At 39.9% G+C, this 24,249-nt stretch overlaps 2 protein-coding genes across 2 annotated transcripts in view; one reads left to right on the plus strand and one right to left on the minus strand.

Annotated features, from left to right (window-relative positions):
* Nucleotides 1-24,249, minus strand: part of CHRM5 (cholinergic receptor muscarinic 5) — a 50,914-nt gene that overhangs the window by 4,252 nt on the left and 22,413 nt on the right. The gene's annotated exons all lie outside the window — the stretch shown is intronic.
* AVEN (apoptosis and caspase activation inhibitor) overlaps nucleotides 3,720-24,249 on the plus strand; it is a 100,009-nt gene continuing 79,479 nt past the window's right edge. Inside the window, exon 1 of the mRNA XM_074584988.1 lies at nucleotides 3,720-4,072. Coding sequence (XP_074441089.1) covers nucleotides 3,821-4,072 — 252 coding nt within the window. The 5' untranslated portion in view covers nucleotides 3,720-3,820. The remainder of the gene's footprint in view (nucleotides 4,073-24,249) is intronic.

Below are 24,249 nucleotides of genomic sequence, written 5' to 3' on the forward strand. Positions count from 1 at the left end.
CAGCTTAGTAATACTCATAATATTGCACATTGACCATCTGTACGCTTGGCTCTCTACAGCCTCCAGAGACAGTCTAGCAGCCAAGAATAACTGAAGAGTCACAGCAGTCCTAACAAGCCCCATGCAAGGAAAGAAAGTTCATCCTGGTTTTGCATTCTGCAGACTTCCCTCAAGCCAGAGCTGTCTTGATGGCTGGGCGCGCTGGCTTCACAAATCTTTACACAACCTTGAAGTGTAGGAATTCATTTAACAAGAAACAAAGGTGTGTGGAGCAGCTGCATGGCTGTGATAAGGTAGCTGAGCTGTGAGAGATGAATCTGCTACCTCATATGGCTCATGCTTCTTTTTCTATGAACAGTCAGAACAGTTGTTCTGCATGTCAACAGTTCTGTGTGATTAAATTTCTGAACGTGGCAGTGCAGTAATGAGTTTAGTGTGGCAACGTCAGGGGGCAGAGAGGGCCGGCTACTCTGCAAGGGAAGGTTAGCCACGGGTGGAGCATGATACCAAGACAGGTGGGAGCAGCGATCTCACCGAGAAGCTGGACGTAGAGAACCACATTTGCCTCATGATCAAGGCCAGTGACAGTGATTAGGGTCTGACATAGTCCAGTGATTACACAGCAGGTCCAAGACCAAGCCAGGAAGCCCAGCCAGCAGGTCCGAGTCAGGATCAGAGTCAAGACTGAGGAGGTAGGAGACCAGATGCAGATGTTGCTGGTGGCCAGCTGCGATGTAGCACAGGCGAGGGCCGGCGGTACAGCCTCAGCTTAAAAGCAGTTCCCGAGGGAAAGGCGAGGGAGGCCCTTGCTTCTAGTTTCCTCACAACAGGTCTTATCAGCTGAGCAGCTGACCTTGGACTCAGCCAGCTAAACTCTAACATAGCCAACAGTGCTCCTAGAAGGGGGCTGCGCTCCAGGCCTTCACAGCTGTAGACCTGAATCACGGCCAGGGATCGTGACTTCTTTGCAAGTTGCAAGATTTCAGGAAAGGCTAGAAACGGTCTTAAAAAGGCACCAGCTATAAATTTCAGGCACGTGGATAAACCTCTACTCACTTCTACATTTGCCTAGCACCTGGGGTTGAGCAGCTGCTTAGGATGATTTTAGGAGATTGTTTGAACTTTCTGCCTTTTTTTTTTGCAGAAGATGACACTTTTCTCAGAAGAGAGGAGACTAGAAATTGCCTAGATGCTGTGCCCTGTAATGCTTTGCCTTTTGCTATAGGTAGCAAGTGTGTCCTCCTCTTAGGTCACTTATCCTCCCTAACACTAGGATTTAGGAGGAAAGACTGATGAAGATACCCCATGTGTATTGCAGATTCAGAGCAACAGGAGAAGCAGAAATTGTTGTTGTCCTGACACAATTGTTCTTGGTTTGAACAGACGCAGGCATGAGGAACGCTGGCAATATGGTATAGAAACTATAATTAATTTCTAAATAAAAAGCCCTCTCATTATTGTCCTGCAAAGCCTTCCCTCCCTAATGGGCTGTTTTATTGTGATGCCTATACAAATTAACAGTAGCTAAGCTGCTAGTATGCAAAGATCCCTTCTTGGCATGTTGACCATTCTCATCATCTCTTCGTACTCTATCATCTTTTGTCTCACAGGTCTGTGTTAACACTTGGCGGTGTTACCTTTTGTTCTCTATTTGTGTATCACTCAAGGCAACAGTGCCTTTGAGTGGGGCTTCTGTGTGCTATGGTAACATAATTTATGTTAATTGTCTATCATAAGAGATGATAATAACAGGGAGATCAAAATTAAATTACAAAATCAAAATGCACATGTACAGTATCATGACTTTGCTATCTGTCTCATAATTATTGATGCATGAACTTCACGCTTGTGAGTTGTAATGATATTTGCTATTTGTTACCAAATATTAGCGATATTTTTTTCAATCTAGCTGTAAGTATTAATTAACGTGAGTTGTTAAATCTGTACATATAGTCGGCTTATAGTTATCTGCAGGCAGATTGTTCGTGTCACAGATTAATTGCACCACAGATGCAGGCACAGCTTGGGTTTGCCAGCTTTTATTAGCTCTAGCTCAGCACTGGGTCTGCCAGACCTGTGCTGGCTGCAGGAGGCATCATTTAGATGTCTTTGCAATGTGCTTGCCAGTGCTGCTCCCTGCTACTTGATTTATTTGCTTGTGTTGCGCTGGAGTCGTGCTAAGCTAATTTACTGATTTGCTGCATGCTATGCCCCAGAATTAAGCAGCGCTTAACCACAGGTAGTAGTGCAGAGACACTACAGCCCGTTATTTCAGAGTACAGGAGTTTTGGTCACATTTTGCTGTAAGGACTACTGGGTTTAAAAAACCTTCAAAACCAGATTGATGTTTTAATGTGTGTTGTCAAAAGACAGCCTGTGTGCTCAAGAGCTATTGAGCAAGCCTGCCATTAGGGAACTGGTGAACTTCCTTGAAGAGAGCACGGGTACCTGCCTAGTTCAAGCAGAGCAGGACAAACCCTCCTGGCTGTACAGCACAAGGCGGTTCCCATGTCCCTGCTTGCTCTGTGTCCTCAGAGCAAGATGCTCCTCCAGAGGCTGCAGAATCACGTCATGTGCTTCACATAGCGCAGGCTTGGGTGCAACGCCCTGTCAGCCCGGCTCGGTTGCTTTTTTCCCTCATTTCCTACAGAAAGATAACTCTGGGTCCTGCACTTGGGTCAAAACAACCCCATGCAGCGCTACAGGCTTGGGGCAGAGTGGCTGGAGAGCTGCCCAGCGGAAAAGGACCTGGGGGTATTGGTCAACAGCCAGCTGAATATGAGCCAGCAGCGTGCCCAGGTGGGCAAGAAGGCCAACAGCATCCTGGCCTGTATCAGTAACAGTGTGGCCAGCAGGACTAGGGAAGTGATCGTCCCCCTGTACTGGGCACTGGTGAGGCCCCACCTCGAGTACTGTGTCCAGTTTTGGGCCCCTCGCTGCAAGAAAGACATTGAGGTGCTGGAGTGGGTCCAGAGAAGGGCAACAAAGCTGGTGAGGGGTCTGGAGAGCAAGTCTTATGAGGAGCGGCTGAGGGAGCTGGGATTTTTCAGCCTGGAGAAAAGGAGGCTGAGGGGAGACCTTATCGCTCTCTACAACTACGAATATGAAAGGAGGTTGTGGCAAGGTAGGTGTCTTCTCCCAGTGATAAGTGATAGGACAAGAGGAAATGGCCTGAAGTTGCGCCAGGGGAAGTTTAGGATGGATCTTAGGAAAAAATTCTCCACCGAAGGGGTTGTCAGGCATTGGAACAGGCTGCCTGGGGAAGTGGTTGAGTCACCATCCCTGGAGGTATTTGAGAGACATGCAGATGCGGTGCTTAGGGACCTGGTTTAGCGGTGGACTTGTCAGTGTTAGGGTAATGGCTGGAGTCGATGATCTCAAAGTTCTTTTCAAACCCAAACGATTCTATGATTCATACGGCTTTAGCCAAGAGTGCTGTTTTCTAGACATTAAATGCATTTTTGTTTTAAATACATGTGGAAAGCTATTTGTTTTTCACTCCTTGCTCGCTGAGGCTTGCAGAGGGTACAAGGACAAACGTCGTGAGGTGCCCGCCAGGGCCTGGCCCCCGGAGCGGGGCGGACCGCGGGTCCCCGCCGCCGGGTCCGCCGCGCTGCTCCTTGACGGGCCGCAGGGGCTGCGCTCGGCCGCCGTAGTCCTGGCGCCGGCGCCGCAGGCAGGGGGAGCTGCTGAGGGCGCGGGCGCCGCCATTTCCCTCTCTCGCCCTCCGCGCGCGGCCTCTTTCCGGGAGTAGGCGGGGACCGGCGCGGCACAGGCCGGCCCGGCCACAGGCGGCGTGAGGGAAGGTCGCAGCCCGGCCATGCAGCCCGAGCGCGGCGGCAGCCGGCCCCGCAGGGAAGGTGGCCGGCACGGCCGGCGCAGGCCCGGCGGCGCGGAGAGGGCTGCCGAGCCAGCGACCGAAAGCAGCGGCACGGACGGTCACGGCCGCGGAGGAGGCGGGGGCCGGGGAAGAGGCGGCGCTCACGGGCACCGAGGAGGCGGGGACCGGGGCAGGCGAGAACCTCGAGGCCGCGGGGCACCGCCGCCGCCTGCCGCCCACCACCACCGTAGGGTAAGCGTGAGGAGAGCCCGCCCTCCGCGGGTGCGGGGGGAGGCGGGGCCGCACGCGGTGGGGCCCGGGGCGGGGGCACAACCCTTCCCTCTCCTCCCCTGCTCCACCCCTTGCCGAGGTGGAGCCAGGCCGGTGGCGGGGGGGGACGGCGGGGCTGGCAGCCTCGCCTGCCCGGTCAGCTCTGCGCCCGCGTCCGCTCCCGGCACCTGCCCGCTGTAGTGGAAACGTGGATAGGGGGATTTTTCCGGCCGCAATACGTTTATAATTTCGGGCTGAAAAATACAAGTCTCGTTTGAGTAACGCACCTGAAAGAGACATCTCTGTTTGCAGACAGAGACGAGGGATTGCTGGGCATTTTTGGCACAGTTGATTAGAAGTTGAAATGAGCGTGTGTCTTGTCCAGCGTGTGGTACGAGCGAGGGGGAGATGGTAACAGCTCGTCTTACAGCATTGGTGTCTGTGATTCACGGGAACATGTGTTTGTCATTAATGCAAGTTGATGGTTGTGTTTTGACCAATTATAAAGTGTTTGAGCAGATTAAGAGTAGCACAGACGTGCCAAAGTGTGCCACAACTACACATTCAGTTTCCTGTGGAGATGTTAAAATGCTTTCTGTAGCCTACCGTGGTATGAGATCAACGCTATGCCTTTAAAATCATTTCCATTTATAAATGCTTTGACAGGACTATGTTCAGATTGTCTTGCTTCTGTTAGCCTTGTTGCAAAATAGAAATCATGGTTGTCCCTGGATTGGCAAAAAGATTAGGATGATGACCTAATATTGATTAGTGTTGGCAGCACTGGGAGTCCTAATGTAGATAGACCAGCTGCTACCCCATTTTCAGCATCAAGCTGATTAGATTCACTTTGACTTTTACGATGCCATAGCTTCAATTGGACCCAGACAGTATTTTATCTATATTAGAACTCCCATGGTTGCTGGTGGATTTGAAAAATGTAAAATATTCATCCCTCTTGTCATTGTATTTAGTTACATTTTAGCACTCGTGTTTTGGGAGATAGAAGATGCAGCTGGATTGGTACTGTTACCTAGAGTGCTGGTTGGTAATTTCACTTATAAGTGATATAAATTGCTGAGATCATACTGGTGTGTGCAGATGGGTTTGGATTCTGAATGTGAAACAATAGTGCTACCTCATAAGCCGCAGAGACCCAAGGGGGAAATGCAGCACCTGTATTAGCTGAGGAAACTTCTATCCTGGAATGATTTTTTTCCAAGTCATTCAACTGTTTCTTACTAAGTTGAAATACGTTTATATCTGTGTTCCATCTGGTACTGTTGACCCAGCAGCACCCATTTCATAATTTAAAAGGTGCACTCAGGAAGGGACTCATGTTACATGTATGCATTTTTGTCTGTATTGTTGTTTGAAGTATTTCAGGAAGCAGTTAAAAATGTTTATTTTGGGGCAGCTTATAGTATGTTTTGCCTGATCACTGTGTTACTGACTTTGATATGCTCTTCATCTTAGTCTAGCACAGTGACTTAATTTATTTTTGGCCAAGGCTAATATGGATTTTGTCTTTAAAAGTGAAGCAATAGCTAGGATTTTCCCAGAACTCTACTAAAGAGTGGTTAAGCATAATGCACTTCTGCACTGGAGGCTTTTGATGTTAAGCACTGTCTGGTCTCTTGGCACACCTGGCACAAACCTTGTGTTTAGCAGTTTGGAGGGGACTGGCTCCCAGCAATCCAGCCATAGCATCAACAGCTGTGCCAGCCTGCAGCTGCTGCTGTCTGGTGTTACCTCTGAGCCAGTCTTATCGTTTACCACTTCTGAAACAGGGAGGACCTCTTTTGTCCTCCTCTTTCTTCCATCTGCGTGGTCAGACAAGCGCTCTTGTACTGCCTTTGATGTGTGCTGGACCACGTTTTCAGAACAGATTCATCTCTCACCTGGCAGGAAATTACCCCCTTTTAGTCACAGTTCCTTAGGGTTCTTTCTGTTTTACACAAGTGCACCAGCTCAGTGAGAGGGTGCTTGACCCAGAGTAAGCGGTTTGTGTGAGAGGAAACCCTGCTGTCTTGCAGCACCAGGGGTCAGATGTTCTTAAGTGGTGATGTGTAAACTGCAAACCTGGAGAGCCAAGTAATAATAGGGGAAATGTGAGTGGTTTTATCATGTTGCTTTCCTTACTGTGTGCTGAGAAGCTGCAGTCTTCTCTGAAAATCTCCTTTCTTTTTTCAAATGGGCCTTGAAGAGAAGGGAAGCTAACAACACTGTAATTTTGTAATATACAGAATTTCAAGGGCAATTCTAGCCCTTTTGCCTTCTAGGGTAAAAATTATGGAGGATTACACTCTGCATTTCCACACCGCTGGTGTCAACTTGGCATTTTGGAGGAATTTTCCTACTAGATAGGGATCGTTTTAGCATTGTATAATCAGGATTTAGATGACCCGGTATTATTTCCTGAAAATAATTTTAAATCTAGGTTCTTAAATAGTTTAAAAGCTATATTAAATTTATAATTTTATTTGTTTATACCCCATTTGTTTATAAAACTATCGCTGCTAATCTTGATATTTAAGTAATTCTTTATTGCTGGAGATTTAGTTGTTGCCTGGGAAGTTTCTTCTTTATTGTGTCTTCAATTATGAAAAGCTTTATGACAAAATCTACATCAAATTGTATTAAAGTAACTGGATTTGCATTTGTTGAGCCTGCTATGGGCAGAGCAGTAAAATGGAAGTAAAGTTAGAGGTGAATGGGTTCAGTAATTTGTAGTAAGAGTGCTAATAAAACCAAACTTAATTAAAAACTCTTGGAAATATAGTGAAGTAGAAATTGGCATTAAATTGCATAATACTTTGGCAGCAATATTTCATCTTTAGTTACATTCATTTAAAACCATGATTCATCTTAAATTTTGTGTTTCAGATGTTTTAATTTAATGGTTCCTATGCTTGTGTTTGTAGCTCCAGGAGGACGTTATTCCTGACCTGTACAACAGGGAGAAGAAAGAGTACTGGTGGCACATTTGGTTCTCTTTTTTTTTTTTTTTTTTTTTGTGGACCAGTGAAGGCTGGAGACTGCTTTACATGTTTTACACTACTGTAAGCGTACTGTAATTCTTTGGTTTTAGAAATGGGTGACCTGCTGTGCTACTTGCAAAGCCTGTCAAGACGCAGTACTTGCTGAGTCAGTTCTCCCCTCCTCTGCTGGGTGTTAATGTAGAATGAGATCAAGGTGCTAGTGGTTTATAAGCAAGTTTGACTTGCTTATACCTGGCATGGTAGATCCAGCTGTGGATCAGAGTCTTAAAGATGAAAGCTTTCATGATTTCTGTCAGCTGTTGAGGTGATAGCTCTCTAAAGAACTCCCCAGCTCCGCTCTTGAAACAAGATGCTGCCTGTCAAACATCGAATTGGTTTAGAAACTGTGAGGAAAAGTGTTCTTATTCCTGTCAAGAGGAAAAAGGATCTTGCACTTGTTAGGTCTTTTTGTAACTAGTGTGCATGTTGATTTAACTGGCTTGATTACTGAAGATTTTGCGTCCTCCCTTCAAAAGTGAATCCAAGTCTAATTATGACCGGCTGGTTTACCAAATGGCAGATTTCTTTATACATCTGTCATCTTGAATAATTTTCTGTTGTTTCTGTCTGCTTTAACTCATCTATTCTATGTTAAATAAATAGAACACATTTGCAATTATTCATTTTTAGTCAAATAATGTGGAATTATAATGCTTAAAAGGTCCGATTGACATTAGCCTGATGTCAATCTTATCTCCTTATCTCCCACTCTTACTCTAGCTCCTCTGACTTGCTCCAGATTAATATTTTATGGACTGTCGGAATTTTTAAATTGCTCTTCTATGAAAACACAATTAAAACCAGCTATTAAAACAAAAACAACTTCCTGAAGTTGTGGACAAGATACTGGGTTTTATTTTGGTGGTGCTTGACCACATCCTTTTGTGGGTGGTTTAAGGAGACTTTCTTTTGTCCTTTATGTTTATTATATTTGCAGTTTACAAAGTATTCTTTTAACTTTGTTTGCAGTGTGTATGTGATGTCTGCTATTACTTCAGTGCAGTTTGAATTGTCAGGTCTGTTTCAATGTTCCTTTTTTGGCTTTGGGCATTGGTTGCAGTAAACATTTTATTGTTAAAGAATGGAGGTAATCAGCTTAATTTTAGTGCAGTCTTTTTTACTTATGTTTAGCTTCAAGATGATATCACATTTATTTAGTGTTTATTATATCTTCATTCTTGTGGTCCATGCACATGTAGAACTGATCTAACGGAACATCTAATGCATCGGATCAGCATCAGATAAGTTTTTCCTAATTAGCATGAGCTAAATGTTTACAGTCTAAGCAACTGCAAAAAGCAATCTGTTCACAGGCATGGTAACAAAAGTTTGGATTTTTCAAATACAGATACATTTGACTTATTTTAGAACAGTGTAACAGAGCTTGTGCAGATTTCTGGATCTTGACCACAATAAATCTTTTTATGTTTTATGTTAATGTTCTCAAAAGCAACTAGGAAGAAACTTACTTAGATTAATGTAAGAGCTTGTGTAGAGCTTGTGAGCTCTACTTAATTACTAATGAGGTGCGAAGAACTTCCCTTCTCAGGAGTTTCTCTACTGTGATGAGGTGTGAAGAGACACCGATTGTGAATGAAGTGTGGATTATTTTATTTTGAGTGTATTGATTTAGATTAAGCTTCTTGAAAAGTGTGTGAACAAGGGGCTGGAAACTTCTTTAGGGTTGGTTCAGTGTCAAACTGGTGTTTGTTATGTGGGATTCTGCAAGGCTTCGTTCTGTATCTGTTCACGTTTTTATTTATAATCCTGATGAAGGAGTAAAATACACAGTTAAAATTTGCAGGCAGTGATAAAGTGGAGGGGTAAACAGGACGGTGGAGCACAGGACACTGTCTCAACAAACTGAAGGAGAAGGAGCCTGCAGTAAGGTGTAATTCAAGCTCAAATATAAGACAACTACATTTACATAGGAAAAATCTGTAGAGGTGTGTGTGACTGGTTAAGCTACACAGAAGTTCCCTTTATAGAAGGGAACTAGCAGTTTAATGGATGAGACAGTATCAGTGCTATCACACTAAAGAACTGGTTCTACTTTTGCAAGATTTGGACCATCTGGGGAAAGTTCAGAGGGAAGGGATGAAGAAGGATGTGAAGTCAAGAGGATATGACCTAGGAGGAAACACTGAAGGACCTGGTTCTCTCTCTCTCTTTTTTTTTTTTTTTTTTTTTTTTTGTCTGGTGAGGAGGACACTCTGGGGAGGCCTGGATAACAGTGTTCCATTATGTAGAAAAGTTGCCACAAACAGATCCATTTTAGGCAGGACAAGAACAACACCACTATTAAAAAGGAGGAGGTTTAATTTGGGAACTGAAAAATTGTGACTGAAAGGGCAGATAGATTGTGTGATGCATTGTGTAGGAAGTATACGGAGATCAGTACAGAAAAATATTGTCAGAGGTTTTAAAAGAGTATGGTGAAGGTTACTGAGCCTACTCAGTAGAGCTGCTGCATATCCACTTGTGACAACCCTATTTTTTTAATTTTATTTTTTCAAGGCTGTGTTTGCAATGAAAAAGAAAAATGCTTTTTACCCAGCCAAAGTTAATATATTCTTTTCAGTTTCTAGACATTAGAGAAACCTGCTTTTCATAGCGCTGGGGACTGCAATATTTCATAATAATCCCTGATTGTTTAGCATGGGACGGTTTAGTGATATTTATTGTTATTCCTTCATTGTATTTTACCAACTTCCCTGCTGATTTAACTTGAGACACTTGCACTGAACGCATCCCATTACACAAGTGAACACGCAGCATCATTGCTCCATAGCAGCTTCATGTCTGACTTTTTTTTTAACTTCCTTGGAAAGAGCTTTGGGTTTTTATAGTTTGGATGGCTGTGCATTTCTGTCCTCACGTACTTAAATGCTTTTATTCCTCTTTTTCCCCTCAAAGTCTCTGGGGTAGTAATTTGGTAACTTTCAAACAAGTTGTCCTGAAATTTCCTAGATTAATTAGATAACTTTATCAGCTCCATATTTTGTTAATTGTGTGAAACACAACTTTCAGTCATTACCTTACTTAGATTTAATTATCCCATAAAATGGAGTGGATTTTATTCAGAGGAAACATAAAATGGTAATACCTTGAATATTGGAGAAGCTCTTCCGAGAGCTTCCCATCGTATTTAACTAAACGTTTTAGAGTTTAGGGAAGAACGAAAACCACGGATTTAAGAATCCGTCTATTTTAAAACACGTTTTGGGGATGAAGCCATGCCGGTAGCGGCCAGTAGGTGGGGTGGGCAACCTGCCCCTGGTGGCTTCATGCGGGCACAGAGAGCGCCTGCACCCAACGATGGAGAGAGTAGGGAAGGAAGTGTGCGCATCGTGGGGCGGGAATGCTGTTCTCGTCCCAGGGTGATGTTTTCTGAACGTACAGCGGAACGGATGAAAGTCACATGTAGGTATGAGGTGTTAGGACTTGCTACTGGGTGTTTGTTCCAAACACAGCTCTGAAAGGAAAGTTATTTGTAGGCAGGGAACACTTAGTAACTCTGAGCTGAAAATCTTGTGCTACTGGGGTGAGTAGTTGGTCCTGGAGAGCGTCGTACAGGGTCTTGTATGGGTACATCAAGTGAGAGATAGTAGGTATATATGTGAAAAATAAACAAATTTGTAGAAGTGATGAAATTTGATTAAAGAATTATTCCATACAGTACTGCTGTTCTTTTCCTCACAAAAGTAACTGAGTAGTTTCAGGAGCCTTGTTATGGGTTTCCAGCCAGTCTAATGGTGCTGCACAGCATTTTGTAGCTATCAGAAGGTTTCACTGTATTTTATAGAAACAAAAAATTGCTGATCATTGATTCTTTGGTAATTTAGAGCCTTATAAAAAGTACAGAGGAGTATTTCTTACAGGTTTTCATAACCAAAGGATTTCAGGCCCGTGTGATTTGGTTTTCTATGGTGTGGCATAGAGGGGTATTTTTATGTGGTTTTTCTTTTCTTTCTTTGTTTTTTTTTAATTTAAAAATAAGGCTTAGGTAGACTTAGTAATAGATCCTGCTGGTAAAACCCATAAATCTGCTGGAGTGTGTGAGAAACTTGCCTCAAGGTCCTGTTTCTATTCTTGCTTCACTTTTCCCAGAGGATAACCATACAGTTACAGGCTGTACAGACTCTGTCTTTAACCCCAGAATAGCCAGGGTCTCTGTTTTGCCAGGATCTCTGTCTTGTGGAGAACAGAGTGATGATTCTGGGGCACAGCTCTTCCTAGGCTACTGCTCTGCCACTGGCATTTTGTGAGGCCTTGAGCTTTTTCTGATTGCCTGGGTTCTGGTGTGGTTTTTTTTTTTATTTTTGCTTTCTTTATTCTGTTTCAGTCTGTATTACTCAGATTATGCTGCTTTGCTGGCTTTACTGATCTATTATGTTCCTGTTAATTTCTAACAGTAGGTGGCATGCCCATGGAAGCAACAGAAGCTCAAATGATCCCATACTCTTTATTTCTTTTCCTTCTACACCACCCTAATTGTTAGCAAGGGTGTTAAAAGATTACTGTCTCAGAGTAAAATTTATTTGTAGAGGTAAAATTCAAAAATTAATTGTGCTAATGAGAAAAGTTGTTCCTTCAGTATTTTGTCATGGTTCTTCGTTTTTAGAGGTACTGTTAAGGATGGGGTTTTTTTTTGGCGCAAATTTGCCTTGCGAGATTACACTCGAGTGTAACACTGGTGTACTCAAAGTGGTTTCCCTCCTGATGGAACTACAGTTGAAGTTGTCCACGAGTTGTCTAGACAGTTGAGCACTGTTTAGAGCTCACCACTGCAAAATGGTTGCAATGTTCTCCTGCAGTTAGTGTTGTGTATGCAGCTAGGGCTGGCAACTAGTGCAAACTGTTGCAGGTAAAGATATGATGTGCACATAAAATCCTGGGTTCATAGTGCATCCCAGCAAGCACAGCCTAATCCTCCTTTACCTTGCTGGGAATTTCCATGCATTTGTACTTCCAGCAAGTTCTAAATGATTTTTAGAGCTTCTTCACAGTAGCGTTAACTGCAGGATCAGAGCATCATTGTGCAGTAACTCTTACTTTTTAGAATTATACTCTAGATCAATGGCAAACTAAAATGACATTTTAACATCTTGTTTTTCTAAGTTTGGTATTAGGGCATTGAGGACCTTTGGCAGTGATTCTTCACTACTTTGTCTTATGTTCCATGTTGGGTTTATGGAAGCACGTTCTTTAAGGCTATTTGGAAAAGTATTTTTCAGAGTATTTTCCCCCCATTCCCCTCCAAAAAAATTTGGAGGTGAATGAGGAAGGAGTGTATGAGGTTTGAGCGGTGATCTCTAAAATGTCTGTAGTAAGTTGCATTCAGATTTGATATACAAAGAACAACGGGGTTTTTTTGAGTGAATGCAAAGACAGTTTTTTGAAAACATCGATGCTACTATACTACCCTGGTGTAGTTATAAAACAGTTTCATCAAGATGATTTAAAAATGAAACACCATTCCTGCTTCTTGAGCCTCTCAAGAGGTTGACAGTCACAGAATAAACATGGAGATACAATACACCGTGGAGTTTTTTGTGAGCACTTGATAGGTTTACATCCGTTCATATAGAATTATTTGACCCTTGTTTAATGACAGGCTTTTTACAGATGTTCTGTCTAGGTAGGCGTCATGGTTTTTTCTTCAGCTGTAAACAGGTTTGAACATAAGAACTTGTCAGGATCTATAGACTTTTTCTCCTGTTATTCCAGGTTGTTTTTCTGCAACTCAGTGATGCTTTCTGGAGAGGAAGCTTTGGATGCACTCTTATCTACAAGTTACATATTGTAGATGTCATAGTCACATGACTAATCTGTTTGAATTACCCATAAAACATTTTAAAAATCAAGGAGAGAGAAATATTTTTTGCTATTGAAGTTAGTAAGCTCCTAGAATGATACTTTGTGAGCGCTGGAGCCGTAACAGTTTTATGTAAAAACTTCAAGAACAAATCTTCTGTGTGCTTCATGAGATGTTTTTCCCTTTAACTGGAGCATCATTCCTGTTATGCAAAACATAGGTTTCGGAATAGGATGTCTCTCTTGGCTAATTCTATCTTTAGCTAATGCAAAGTGATGAGTTCCAGTATCCAACATTTATGAAGCAGTTGTAGGATTTCATCTCTCTTTCAAAAATTCTCATCCTGTACAATAAAGACTAAAAACTTTTTTCTTCATGCTACCTGTTCTCTCAGCTGCCCTTTCTGCTAATTAAGCTTCTCTTCAACTTTGGTAGATCTCTCTAAAGGTCACCAATAAAGCAAACTAGTGAAGAGGATTACTCTTTGGAGGGATTTTATTTTCCCTTTTCATGAAAGAACCTCTCTTGAGGTTCTTCCTTCCTTGGTCTATTAGCGTTTTCCTTCAAGTTGAAAAAACGGTTTATAATAGAAACTCAAACTGGTTTATAATAGAAACTTGAACTTGTACTGGAAGAGCTGTGATGTCTAGGCAAGCAATAAGGAAGTAAGTTGTTTCAGTTAATGGAGGCAATGCTTAAAAATCACTGGAGGCTCACTACAAACTCATCAATAGGTAAGTATGCCCATATGAGAAGACTGTGAACATAGGAACATATCTGTATTACCTCATGCCCATTAATACTTTTGAAGAAATTATTTTTAACTTTCTCTGTCATGTGTGTCACTGTAACGATGGAATAGATATAATATTTAGCAAGACTGTTTAATCTTAGTACTACTGTTGAAAAATCATGAAGTGCAATACACAAAATATTAAATATAATTTTTTTTTTTGTCTTTGTATTTCATTAGGTATAGTCTGGAAAAAAATAAAGCATAAAAGCAAAAAGATTTGCAAATACCTGTACTGATTTGTCTAAGCTGACTGCCAAGAATTGCCATTAAGTGACTTGTACAAATGCTTATTCTCTGTTGAATGATTGGAAGGGGAAAAATCTAAATTACGTGAAACCCTGAAGGAGGAAGTATAATGAAAAGTGGTTTAATTATTTTCAGTGAGACAGCAAAGCAGATTGATGCACTTTTCAATAACAATTGTTTATTTTCTTGCCTTAGTGTATCCTTTGTTAGCCACTGAAAATGCTGTTTATGATGCAGAAAAAATGTCTCTTAGTGAAGTAATGTATTATTTTCAGCTCTTTCTCAAAACATATAGCAAAATCATCCTTGTGCCTGCCAGTTTACATTAGAAACCGCTTGTGCATAAGGTTACAGAGCCATTAGCACTGACGCTTTTTTGTAAAAAGGCAGTCAGTGGACAGACAGAGCCTGTTTTAGATACAGAGAGTGCACAATCAGTTTGCAGTGAGTAATGAAGCGAAGGATTTGGAGAATGTGGAGAAATGGAACAAGTTCAAACTGTGGTCTGTTTTCTTCCCAGTTTAAATACAAAGTGCAGTCAAGATTTTTTTCACTTCTCAGATAAGTTACCTGCCATTGGACTTCAGATATGTTTTGAACTGACTTTCCCTCAATTCCCTTTTTCCAGTCCCTTTGTACTTTATGTAAAACCATGATATTGTCATAAAGATAGAGCAGGAAAGAAAGAATCACGTGAAGTGTTATGGTTTTTTTATTTTAATTTTTTTTGTGTGTGTGTGGTAGTTGGACGTCTGCATGGCGCATAGGCCACCAGCTTTTTGAGTTCTCCTGCCAGGAGTGTCCAGGTGCTGTACAAAGTAGAATAGGTCTGGCTGAGAGAACAGGCTAGGTCACTCTGCAATCAGAGTATGTAGAGTCACTGTATTCTCACGGGATGTGGGAATGCAACTTGAACTGCATTTGTGCAGAGAAGGTAACTGAATTTATTTTCACTTTCTAGATAAAATGCTGTAGTTCTGCAGTAGCTGAATAAGTGTGGATTGTGTTTATTTACACTGTCTTTTTGAGCTGCTTTGTTTTGGCATTCCCCTCTCTTACACCCCAGCCTCCATCTATTCTCAGGTCATTTCAGGACAAACAGAACTATTTTTGCTGGAGAAAGTTTCATGTTCCAGAACTGTACAGTTATGATGTTAGTTGTTAGAGGTTGTTGATAAATTATCGTATTTCTGTTGCCTGCAGCGGACTACTGCTTTGAGACCAAGTGCACACCACACATTGGTGGTATAAAATTTTGCCTCTGACCTACCTGAGTCAGGAGAGTGTGATGTCTCTACACTTTTTTTTTAATCTGTGTTATGTTGATATTCTGATAGACAGAATCCCCAAACATGTTCATCATTAATTCTCAAGCCATAGTATAGCAGTTGGAGGACATACTCCTCTGGGAGCTATACTACTACCTGTACCATCTTTGAGCTTCTACCAAAAGAACTTCAAAATGGGGGGTGTGGTGTGTTGCTGCCTTTTGTTTTGGAGGAGCATCACAGAGACACATTACCCCTCATACAGCTATATTTCGGATTACCGTGCAGGTGGATTCAACGCGAGGCTATCTCTCTTGGAACCAAACCCACCACAAATCAGATGTTTGGCAGTAATTTGCTGTGTTATGGGACAGCATGCTGCATGGTGCCAGAGGGAACTCCAGCCGATTAGTTCCTCTTTTTTGCTGAGTTTGTCCTAGGGAGGAGGCTACTGACTTGTGCAAGGGAAGTTGATAATGAGTGGCTGCTTTTTTTCACCTCTTGGGTATACTGTCAGGGAAATCCTGCATTGATTATGAGTTAGGGATTGCAATCTCTAAGTTTGGAAACATACCTGTGATGAATTACTTTTTTTTTCTCGTTTCCCCTGTCCCTGCATCACTATCATGACTCTGTGGTTTGCAGACACCTATGAAAATGGAAAGGAGAAAAACTGGGCTTCCTCACTGAGCAGTCCACACATTTTTTTAAGGCATTGAAAAGACAAGGAAGAAGAGGGGTTTTGGTGTCTGTTTATCAAGTGGGTAGTTTGTACTCTGTGTTTTTTCTATTTTTCCACCGTTTAAAGAAAGAAAGAAATTTTAGTATTGGTCTCAGAAATGCTGTTTAAAACCCTGGGAGTTGAGGATAGTATCTTTTTGATGTAACATTGCTGTAATATGTGGTGGTTTTTTTCTAGTGTAACTTGATTTTTTTTTTTAATTATTGTTATTCAGTATATATATGCTGCTTGCTTGTTCCTTGATATGTGATTTTGCATTCAGCTTTATAGTTATGCATTTTGTTTGCATGTTAGGCGATCTGCTTTTTATCCTTAGTATCTTTTATAATTTATTGTTCATTGATTTACTATGTGGCTGTTCATTGGTCCTAAAAATTATCCCTTTTTGACCCCCCTTTATGAAAATATTGCCAAACGGGGCTTACTGTTTCGTCGTGCCACACCATAAATGTAATAGTGCAACTTAATTTCAAAAATGCATGATGACTGTATCTGCCAGTTTTTGGACAGAAGGGTAATAAAGATGCCAGTTTTTTCAGTAGCACGTGAAATTCTAATTAGGAAATGGCAGTATATTAGTAACGAAAGATGAAAAACTTAGGGACTATGCTACTGACAGTTGCAGAAATAGTGAAAGGGAGAAGGTAAGCAGAATGCTGTCCTTTTGAATGTCTTATATAGTACCCTTTTAGGGTTTCACTTTAGTAGAGTTTCTCCTTTTATAGCTTTAATTTTCATTATGTGAATATTTTTGTGTTTGTAATATGCTGTTATTATGTGATAGTTGATCTGAAAAAGTGACAGATGTTGGGTGTTCTAACTTAAATCCAATATAGCATTTCCCACTGTGAACCAAAGATCAATACTTGTATGCTGAACCTCTAAAATGATGCATTACACGTCTCAGTGACTACCTGAAAGCAGTAACTGAAAAAGGGTACTAAAGCCAGTCACAAATGTTCTAAAATTCATGTTGAAAGTTTTACCAATCAACATAAATATTTGTAGCAAAGTATATATATATTTTTAAATTTTTGTTTAAAAAATATGTGAATTTGACAAAGAACACTTGTGTGTCCGTGTGTATTATGTGGAACAGGAACAGTAATGGTGAATCTGCAAGTCTTTAATGGAAAGAGAAAACAAAATTGGCTTTAGAAAAACAAGTTTAGCGTTGCAGGAAATTAAAGCCAAGGATATGGCTTTACCAGTACACTTAGCCAATCTAGTGGATAACTGCTGCCAGATATGAAGGAAGGACCTGCTTCTCAGATCCCATGTTTCATGGCATGGTTCCAGCCTATCTAACCATTATTTGTGCTTGTCTGATTCTGCTGTGAACTGATAGAAGGAACTTAGGCTGGCAGAAGGTTAACAGTAGGAAAGAGAAGAAAACTTATTATTTTTCTGCCAGTTTAGGTGTACGGTTTCAAAGAATACTGTTCTGTTTGGTGTCTTTCCGAATTTTTTCCTATTTAATGTTGTGCCAATTGAAAATATAACAGCGTGAGTAAATATCACTAGTTATTTTTATGTTTTGGAATCTGTAGAAAAATGTCTTATTCCTCATGTGCTTTCTTTTTTACAAAATAGAAGCATTTAAAAAAACCTAAACTTTTAACTTGGTACTAAACATTATGAAATATTTTTGAATTTAAAGGTAGGAAATAGTTATCTTGTTATTCAAATGTAACATAAGTTATGGAGAACTCTTTTAATTCTTAATATAACACAGCTGAAATCTTCCAAAAGCTTTTGTTTGGTTGGTTGGTTTTTTTGTTGTGGCAAAAAATGTGTCTATTGAGAAACTTTGTCACATATTTTTCCTTTCATGAGAAACCGTGAAGCTTCTTCAACATGTTGGTTTTGATCTTGGTAGAGAGTTGCTGCATTTGTGTTGGTTTTGTTCTAAAACCGTGTGCATGTAGGGGATATTAAATACACATTAGACTTGTCTGTGTGTAACTGAGGTGTTCTCTAAACTTTACTCTTGTGAGCAGCCTTTGTTAAGTTTATGAAATAACCTTTGTGGGTTAGGGTCAAGACTCAAATTTTTCTCTCTTCTGCAGATGTATGCTGCTTTCAGTGAGTTTTTTACATAATTTGTCATAATTGGTCATTGATATGGTTGCAAAAGTACAAAGCTTTTCAATACATATCAGTTTATAACATATCTTTGTTGAGTGAGGCTGTCTTACTCATTGACTTATGAAGACTAGCAAAATATCCTTTAAAAAGTCTGTTACTGAGCTTTTGAGGTGATTATATACCCTCAATAAACTTTGATTGCCTGATGTTGCAGAACTCCTTGTGTGTTATTTACAAGTTATTGTTAAAGCTGTTAATACAACTGCTTTTACAATTTCAGAAGTGCTAGAGTAGAAGAACAAAATGAAACACTAAGAATTAGGTATACTATTGGAGGTTTTCGAGCCCTGAGTGGACAAAGCCCCAACCTGCTTGGTCTGATTTCAGTTTTGACCTTCTTTTGAGTAGGTAGTTAGACAAGATGACCTCTTGCAATCCCTTTCAGCTTGGATTAGTCTATAATACTGTGACATTAACGCATAAGAATTGAATCAATTTCAGAATACATCAATTTCTCATGCCGCTCGGGATACTTCTATTTAAGAATGGCAGATTTTGTAAGAACAAATAATTTTCTGTAGAAATTTTCCTTAATCTATCCAGAATACTAAGTATAATTTTGCTTTAGAATATGACATACAACATTCACATATGTGGATCCATATGTATGCAGTGTATAAACCCCCTGACTTTGGCAAGTACATCCTATACATAGTAACAATCAGTAATCTAAATGAAAATGCTATAACCTTTTTGGCAATATACTTACTTTGTAAGGCTTTCTTGAAGCCTGTTATTTCTGTCATTTTATGTTTGCACTCATATTTTTGACTGAATGTTTGTAAGAAAAACAGTCAGTTTTCTTAAGTTACTGTCAATTTGAACATAATAGGGCTGCCAGGTTTTGTGCAGGTCCATGTGACAATTTTGTATAAATTGCTTGATGAATTTGCATAGTTGCCAGTAACTTTCATATCATCATTTCCACTGAATTAAAGAAAAAAAAATACAGTTAATTTTCTGTTGGTGAAAATGTATTGGCTTGGCAAGTTTAGAAAATCAGAAGTCTCTTTATCTATAGACAGCAGCCGGACAAGCTTCCTCCAGGCTCTTTGCTCACAGCATGGCTCAGCATCATGGAGGGGAGGCAAAGGACTACTTCTACAGTTTACAGTTTGTTGGTTCTCTACTGAGTTTCCCAATTAGTGCAGAATCATTGCTGAATTTATAATGATAACGTTCTCACAACAATACCCCATAAAGATCCTTCAGTTTGGAGTTATAGTCTAAATGAGTAGAGCTGAATTGTAGCTGGGGGCTTTGTAGTTTGGAAAATGGTGTATCTAATGAGTGAAGTCTTGAAATACGCGTTTTCCCAAATAAATACTTGACAGGCTTTACCAAGTTTCCAAGTTGGCTTCTAATGTTAGACAACAGGGTTTTTGAGACTTTCTTCCTGTGAATGTACATTTCATGGTTATTAAGTTTATTTATCTGTGAGTCAACAGCTTTCAAACTGGGTCTTTAGAAGCTGCAGTACAGAACTGCAGCGGTGTGTCGTAGAGGTTGGTTCATTTTGCCCCTGTAAGCCACCCATTTGAAGGATCACGCAGCTAATCATGTTCTAGCAGGTTACAGAGCTATTTCTGAGATAGCAGTGGAAAGTGAACATCAGAATTTATGGATTCTTTTCTAACTCTTTGAAAGGGAAGCTAGTCTGCCATTTAAATCCGTAGTTACAAACAAAATAACCAACCTCTCTGCCTGTGGGTCTTTTTTTTTTTTTTTTTTTTCTTCAGGCTCAGCGAGTCAAAGGGAGACATTGAGCTCCTAATAGAAGCTGTTGTTCCAATTCAATGAGGTGTAAGATTCGTACAAAATATGGCTATAGCTTGTGGAAATATTAATAATGATCTGTGAGAAAGATAAAGTATGACTTGTAGCCTCCTGGCGCTTGATCATGTTATAACTTTACTGAGTGCAAAGAATATTTTAGAGGTTTTTTTTTCAGTTAAACAGTAATGAGAAAATAGTCTCTTTCATTTGAAATTTTTAGTCAGTTCCAATTACTTGCATCTCATGGATAGAATAAGCAGGAACTTTGAAGCAAAATAATTTGGTGGGCAAGATTATTATATTTACTTTTTCATTGTTACTTTGGTCAGACTTGTGAATATGTTGTCTATTGAAAACAATTCAGTATAGTTAAGCTAGCAGCTCACTTTTTGGCCGGTGTTGCTGAGTATTATTACAAAATAGTCTTTTCTGTCTCTGAAAGAAGCTATGGTATCTTATGGTATCACCGCGTGAGGAAAATCTTACTTTTCAGGGAGATATACAAATCTTTATCTTTCATTTACTTTTCTAAAATCTAGATTGAGAGTACTAAATAAGGATAGTTTGGGGGATTGTATTCCACTCTTACTTCATACTGACCTTTTTATATTGTTCTAACATGCTCTTTTTTGTCTATACAGAAATTTATCATCAATGTTTCTAGGTAGACAGAACAATGTGTTGGCATGCTTCATGAGATTTTCCCAGACAGTGAAGTTATGTATATAATATACTGACAGACATGCTTACTTTGTCAATTCACTGTTGGTATTTTATTTTTTTTTCTTTTTTTAAAACTAAATTACTGTTTGTCTACATCACTGTGAATTGCATTTCGAATTCTGTCATTGAATTTCATCTGTCTGTCTAGGTAACTTCATAAAGATAACCTTCTGTATTATTTCTTGTAGGTAAGGACGTCTTGATTCTAAACACCTACAAACTTGCATCAGTATTGATAAAATTGCGCTAGTACTTTATGTTTTGTAAAATAATAGCATTAATAAATGCATTTAAAAATGCAGTTCTGCTTTCATTTGCAGTAATTCTGAATTCTGGATATATGTTCTGTTTTTCTTTAATATACCATACAGTTCATATTTTATAGAGCCCATTAAATTTCCACCACAATAAATCAAATAATGTATTCCTTTGCCAACTCTAGATTTAATGTTAAAAAATCTCTAATTACTTACAAGACGGAGAAGAGGGACATATATCTAAGGGTTGTAATTAGGTAAATGTGGAAGATCAGAACAACTTTTTTGAAGATTATTATACTATATATAACTATCATAAGGTATAAGCCTATCAATCATTCTCATGATAGAGGAAAATTAGGCTGTCAGGGGATTTGTCTGTACCTTTCTGAACTTAAGGTAAAAAAAGGATATTTAATGAGCACTGTTACAAGAAAATGAAACCTTTTTGAGATTGTGTTGTATTCATATTGTGCTGGTGTAATCTCATTGCTCCTGTTTGGTTACACCAGCAATAACTTTGAACCATGAAATTAAAAGCAGGTATGTCTTTCCATGTGCAATTTAAGTCATTAAAGTGTAACTGTAAGTCTTTCACGTTTCCACTTATGTCTGCCTAGAGGAACCACTCAGTAGATAATATCAGCCAAGCTACCTTACTTATTGTCAGTCATACAAGCCTCTGTGTACAGACTTATATTCTGTGAAGCAATTTAAAATGTAGAGATCGTGAGCTGCTTTGTTACTTACTATATATGGTTTTTTGATGCTATGGCTTACAAGTTCCATCTGTGAAAATTTGACTGTAACAAATGCTGCTCAAATTGGGATGAGGAGGAGAGGAGAAATTGTCTCTGCCAGACACCTTTCTATTTTAAATACAAAAGAGGAAAAGATATATGCCCATTCATGGTGCAGCTGATAGTCTAGGTCAGATTCCACCCATAGGCTATTTTCACGTTGTCTAACTAGCCTTTTGCTCTGATGAGAAGAGAAATTGGAGCTGAGACAGATAAGCCTGAATGTCATCACACTTGGTAACAGCCTTACAGCAGTTCCCAAGAAGGGAAAAAGGAATCAAGACAGAAGTGGTGTAGCTGGTGTACCTGTAACAAGGAGTTGGTGTAGCTGCTTGGAGAGCAGCAAATGTGGAGAGTAAGCAGTGGTTATCGCTTTCCATGAACATGCAAGCGTCTGTGCATGGCAGTGGCTAACTGTTTTTTGTGGACTCTGTGTGGATATATATATGACGTTTGGGGTATTGTAGGTAAGTGTCCCGTATAAAGAATGGAAAAGATTAAGGAAATGTGTATGTTTTTGAGAGAATGTTTTTGTAACATTCAAACAGTAATACAGAAGTTACAGTAACAAAGGGGAAAAGTAGCACTTGAACAGTACAGGGTTTCTTAAGATAAAATGAAAATGTTACTGTATAAATTTTGGAAGAAGGTGAAGGAGAGAAATGGCTATGCTCTTTCTAACAGATTAACAGAAAAGCTCAAGCTGTGTTTTCATACATTCTGTAAAGTGATTTTCTCAGGAGGAGAAATGGGAGAAATACTACAAAATAAATAAGAATGGAAATCTAATAATGAATGATTACTACATAATGGGGAAGGGCAGTTGGCCCAAAGAAAGACAAGCTGAACCTATGTTGTTTCTATGTTTCCCCCAGTCACTGTAGAATATTGTAAGTACTGACAAAGATTAAATGTTTTAAACTTTTCTTACAGAGTTAATAGAACTGAACAAGAGGGCTATAAACCTTCTCTCCTGTGGCTTCCTAAGGGCAATAAATACAGTTTTAGAAAGTCTTAATGGAAGCCTGACTTCTAATGCATTTTAGTTTTTTTTAAAGGGCTGTGAGTTCAACAGTTCTTGTTGAGTGTTTGCACGTGTGTGCTTAACATGCTAGGACTGACTGCACTTACAGTGAAGAGCGGTTGAGTAATTGAAGCAGGATGTAAAAGGTCACTGTTGCACTTTCTCCCTTGTGTACTTCAGCCTTGGTTTGATCCAAACCACTCTGGGTTCCAGGGAAGTGCAGAAGGATGACCCCGGGGGAAACTGCCTGTTCAGAACAATGTTTACTTCGTTTTGACACCTTCATTCCTGAACCATGTGCATCAACATGTTCTTGTCTGTAGGAAAAGTCAAACAGAAAGCCTGCTTTCCTATTTTTTCTCAATTCCATACTGTCCAACTCCTCAACCCTCTATGCAAAATTATCAGGAAAGCGTGCTAAAATATCGTTTTACTGTGGTAGAGACTGTAGATTGGGGTCATGTGTGCTATGCATTTTGCTTTCCTTCAGAAGGAAAATGGAGTCATAGGCTCTGCTAAAAGATGAAAATACATTCCTTGGTGGAAGACCCCAGATCGTGCAAGCTCCTTTGCGAGGGGAGCTTGGCTCTTACGCTGTTGTTTGAATGACTATGATGAACTTAGTGTTTAGCAGAACACTGCATGTTTGGTTTTGTTTTTTTTTTTTTTGTCCTCCTGGTATGCAAAACAGTCTGAAGGTTTGTTGGTTTTGTTCAACTGGGCTTTTGCGTACTTCCCCACTTTCAAAATTTCAATGAAATATGCAAATAGTAATGCATGTAAAGCTGTCTGAAACAGAGGCACAGCAGATAAATATTATACCTCCTGTGGCATCGTGGTGCATTATAGCACTGAGCAAAAATGTGTAGATGTAGTTCAGTACTGTTTAAAGACGTAAGTTTTTCTCCTTACCTGAGTAATACTGTTTTAAAGGTTATATTTGAGTTGGCTTCTAGAATTTGTTTCAGCTTGTGTCATTTGTTATTTGAGGATGAGGCAGGAGGAAAGTTATTTTATTTCATTACACATAGGACAGATGTTTGCTCCGTACTGATTAAGTCCCATTTTCAGTCGGCTATGATGATAATGGTAGCAGCATAACGTCGAGCTGAATAGACAGCTAAGAGGAAAGTAATGAAGATTTATGTCTACGTGTTTCTGAGGTTGTTACTTTAGATGGTAGCTGTCTCATGTGAGATGGTAGAAGCAAATTATTTTCTGAAGCTTCACTGAGCAGAGTTTTTTTTATGTATTTGATATTTTCAATGGTGAAGATACATCTTTAAGCTGTTTGAATGTTGAATATTCAAATGTGATTATTTGCAGTTCTATCCTGTAGCATGGCAGCGCATCATGTAAAATTTTCATTTAAATATTTATTGGACATGTAAGCAGGTTTGTATCTGAAGTTTACTCATTTCAAAAGTAAACCTCAGGACAGCATTTGGGGAACCAGGCTGCACAACTGCTATTAACACTCCTGAGAATTTGTGGTTTATTTCTTAAAGTTCATGTTAACA

This window comes from Larus michahellis, chromosome 4, assembly GCF_964199755.1.
Source record: "Larus michahellis chromosome 4, bLarMic1.1, whole genome shotgun sequence".
Lineage (NCBI taxonomy): Eukaryota > Metazoa > Chordata > Aves > Charadriiformes > Laridae > Larus > Larus michahellis.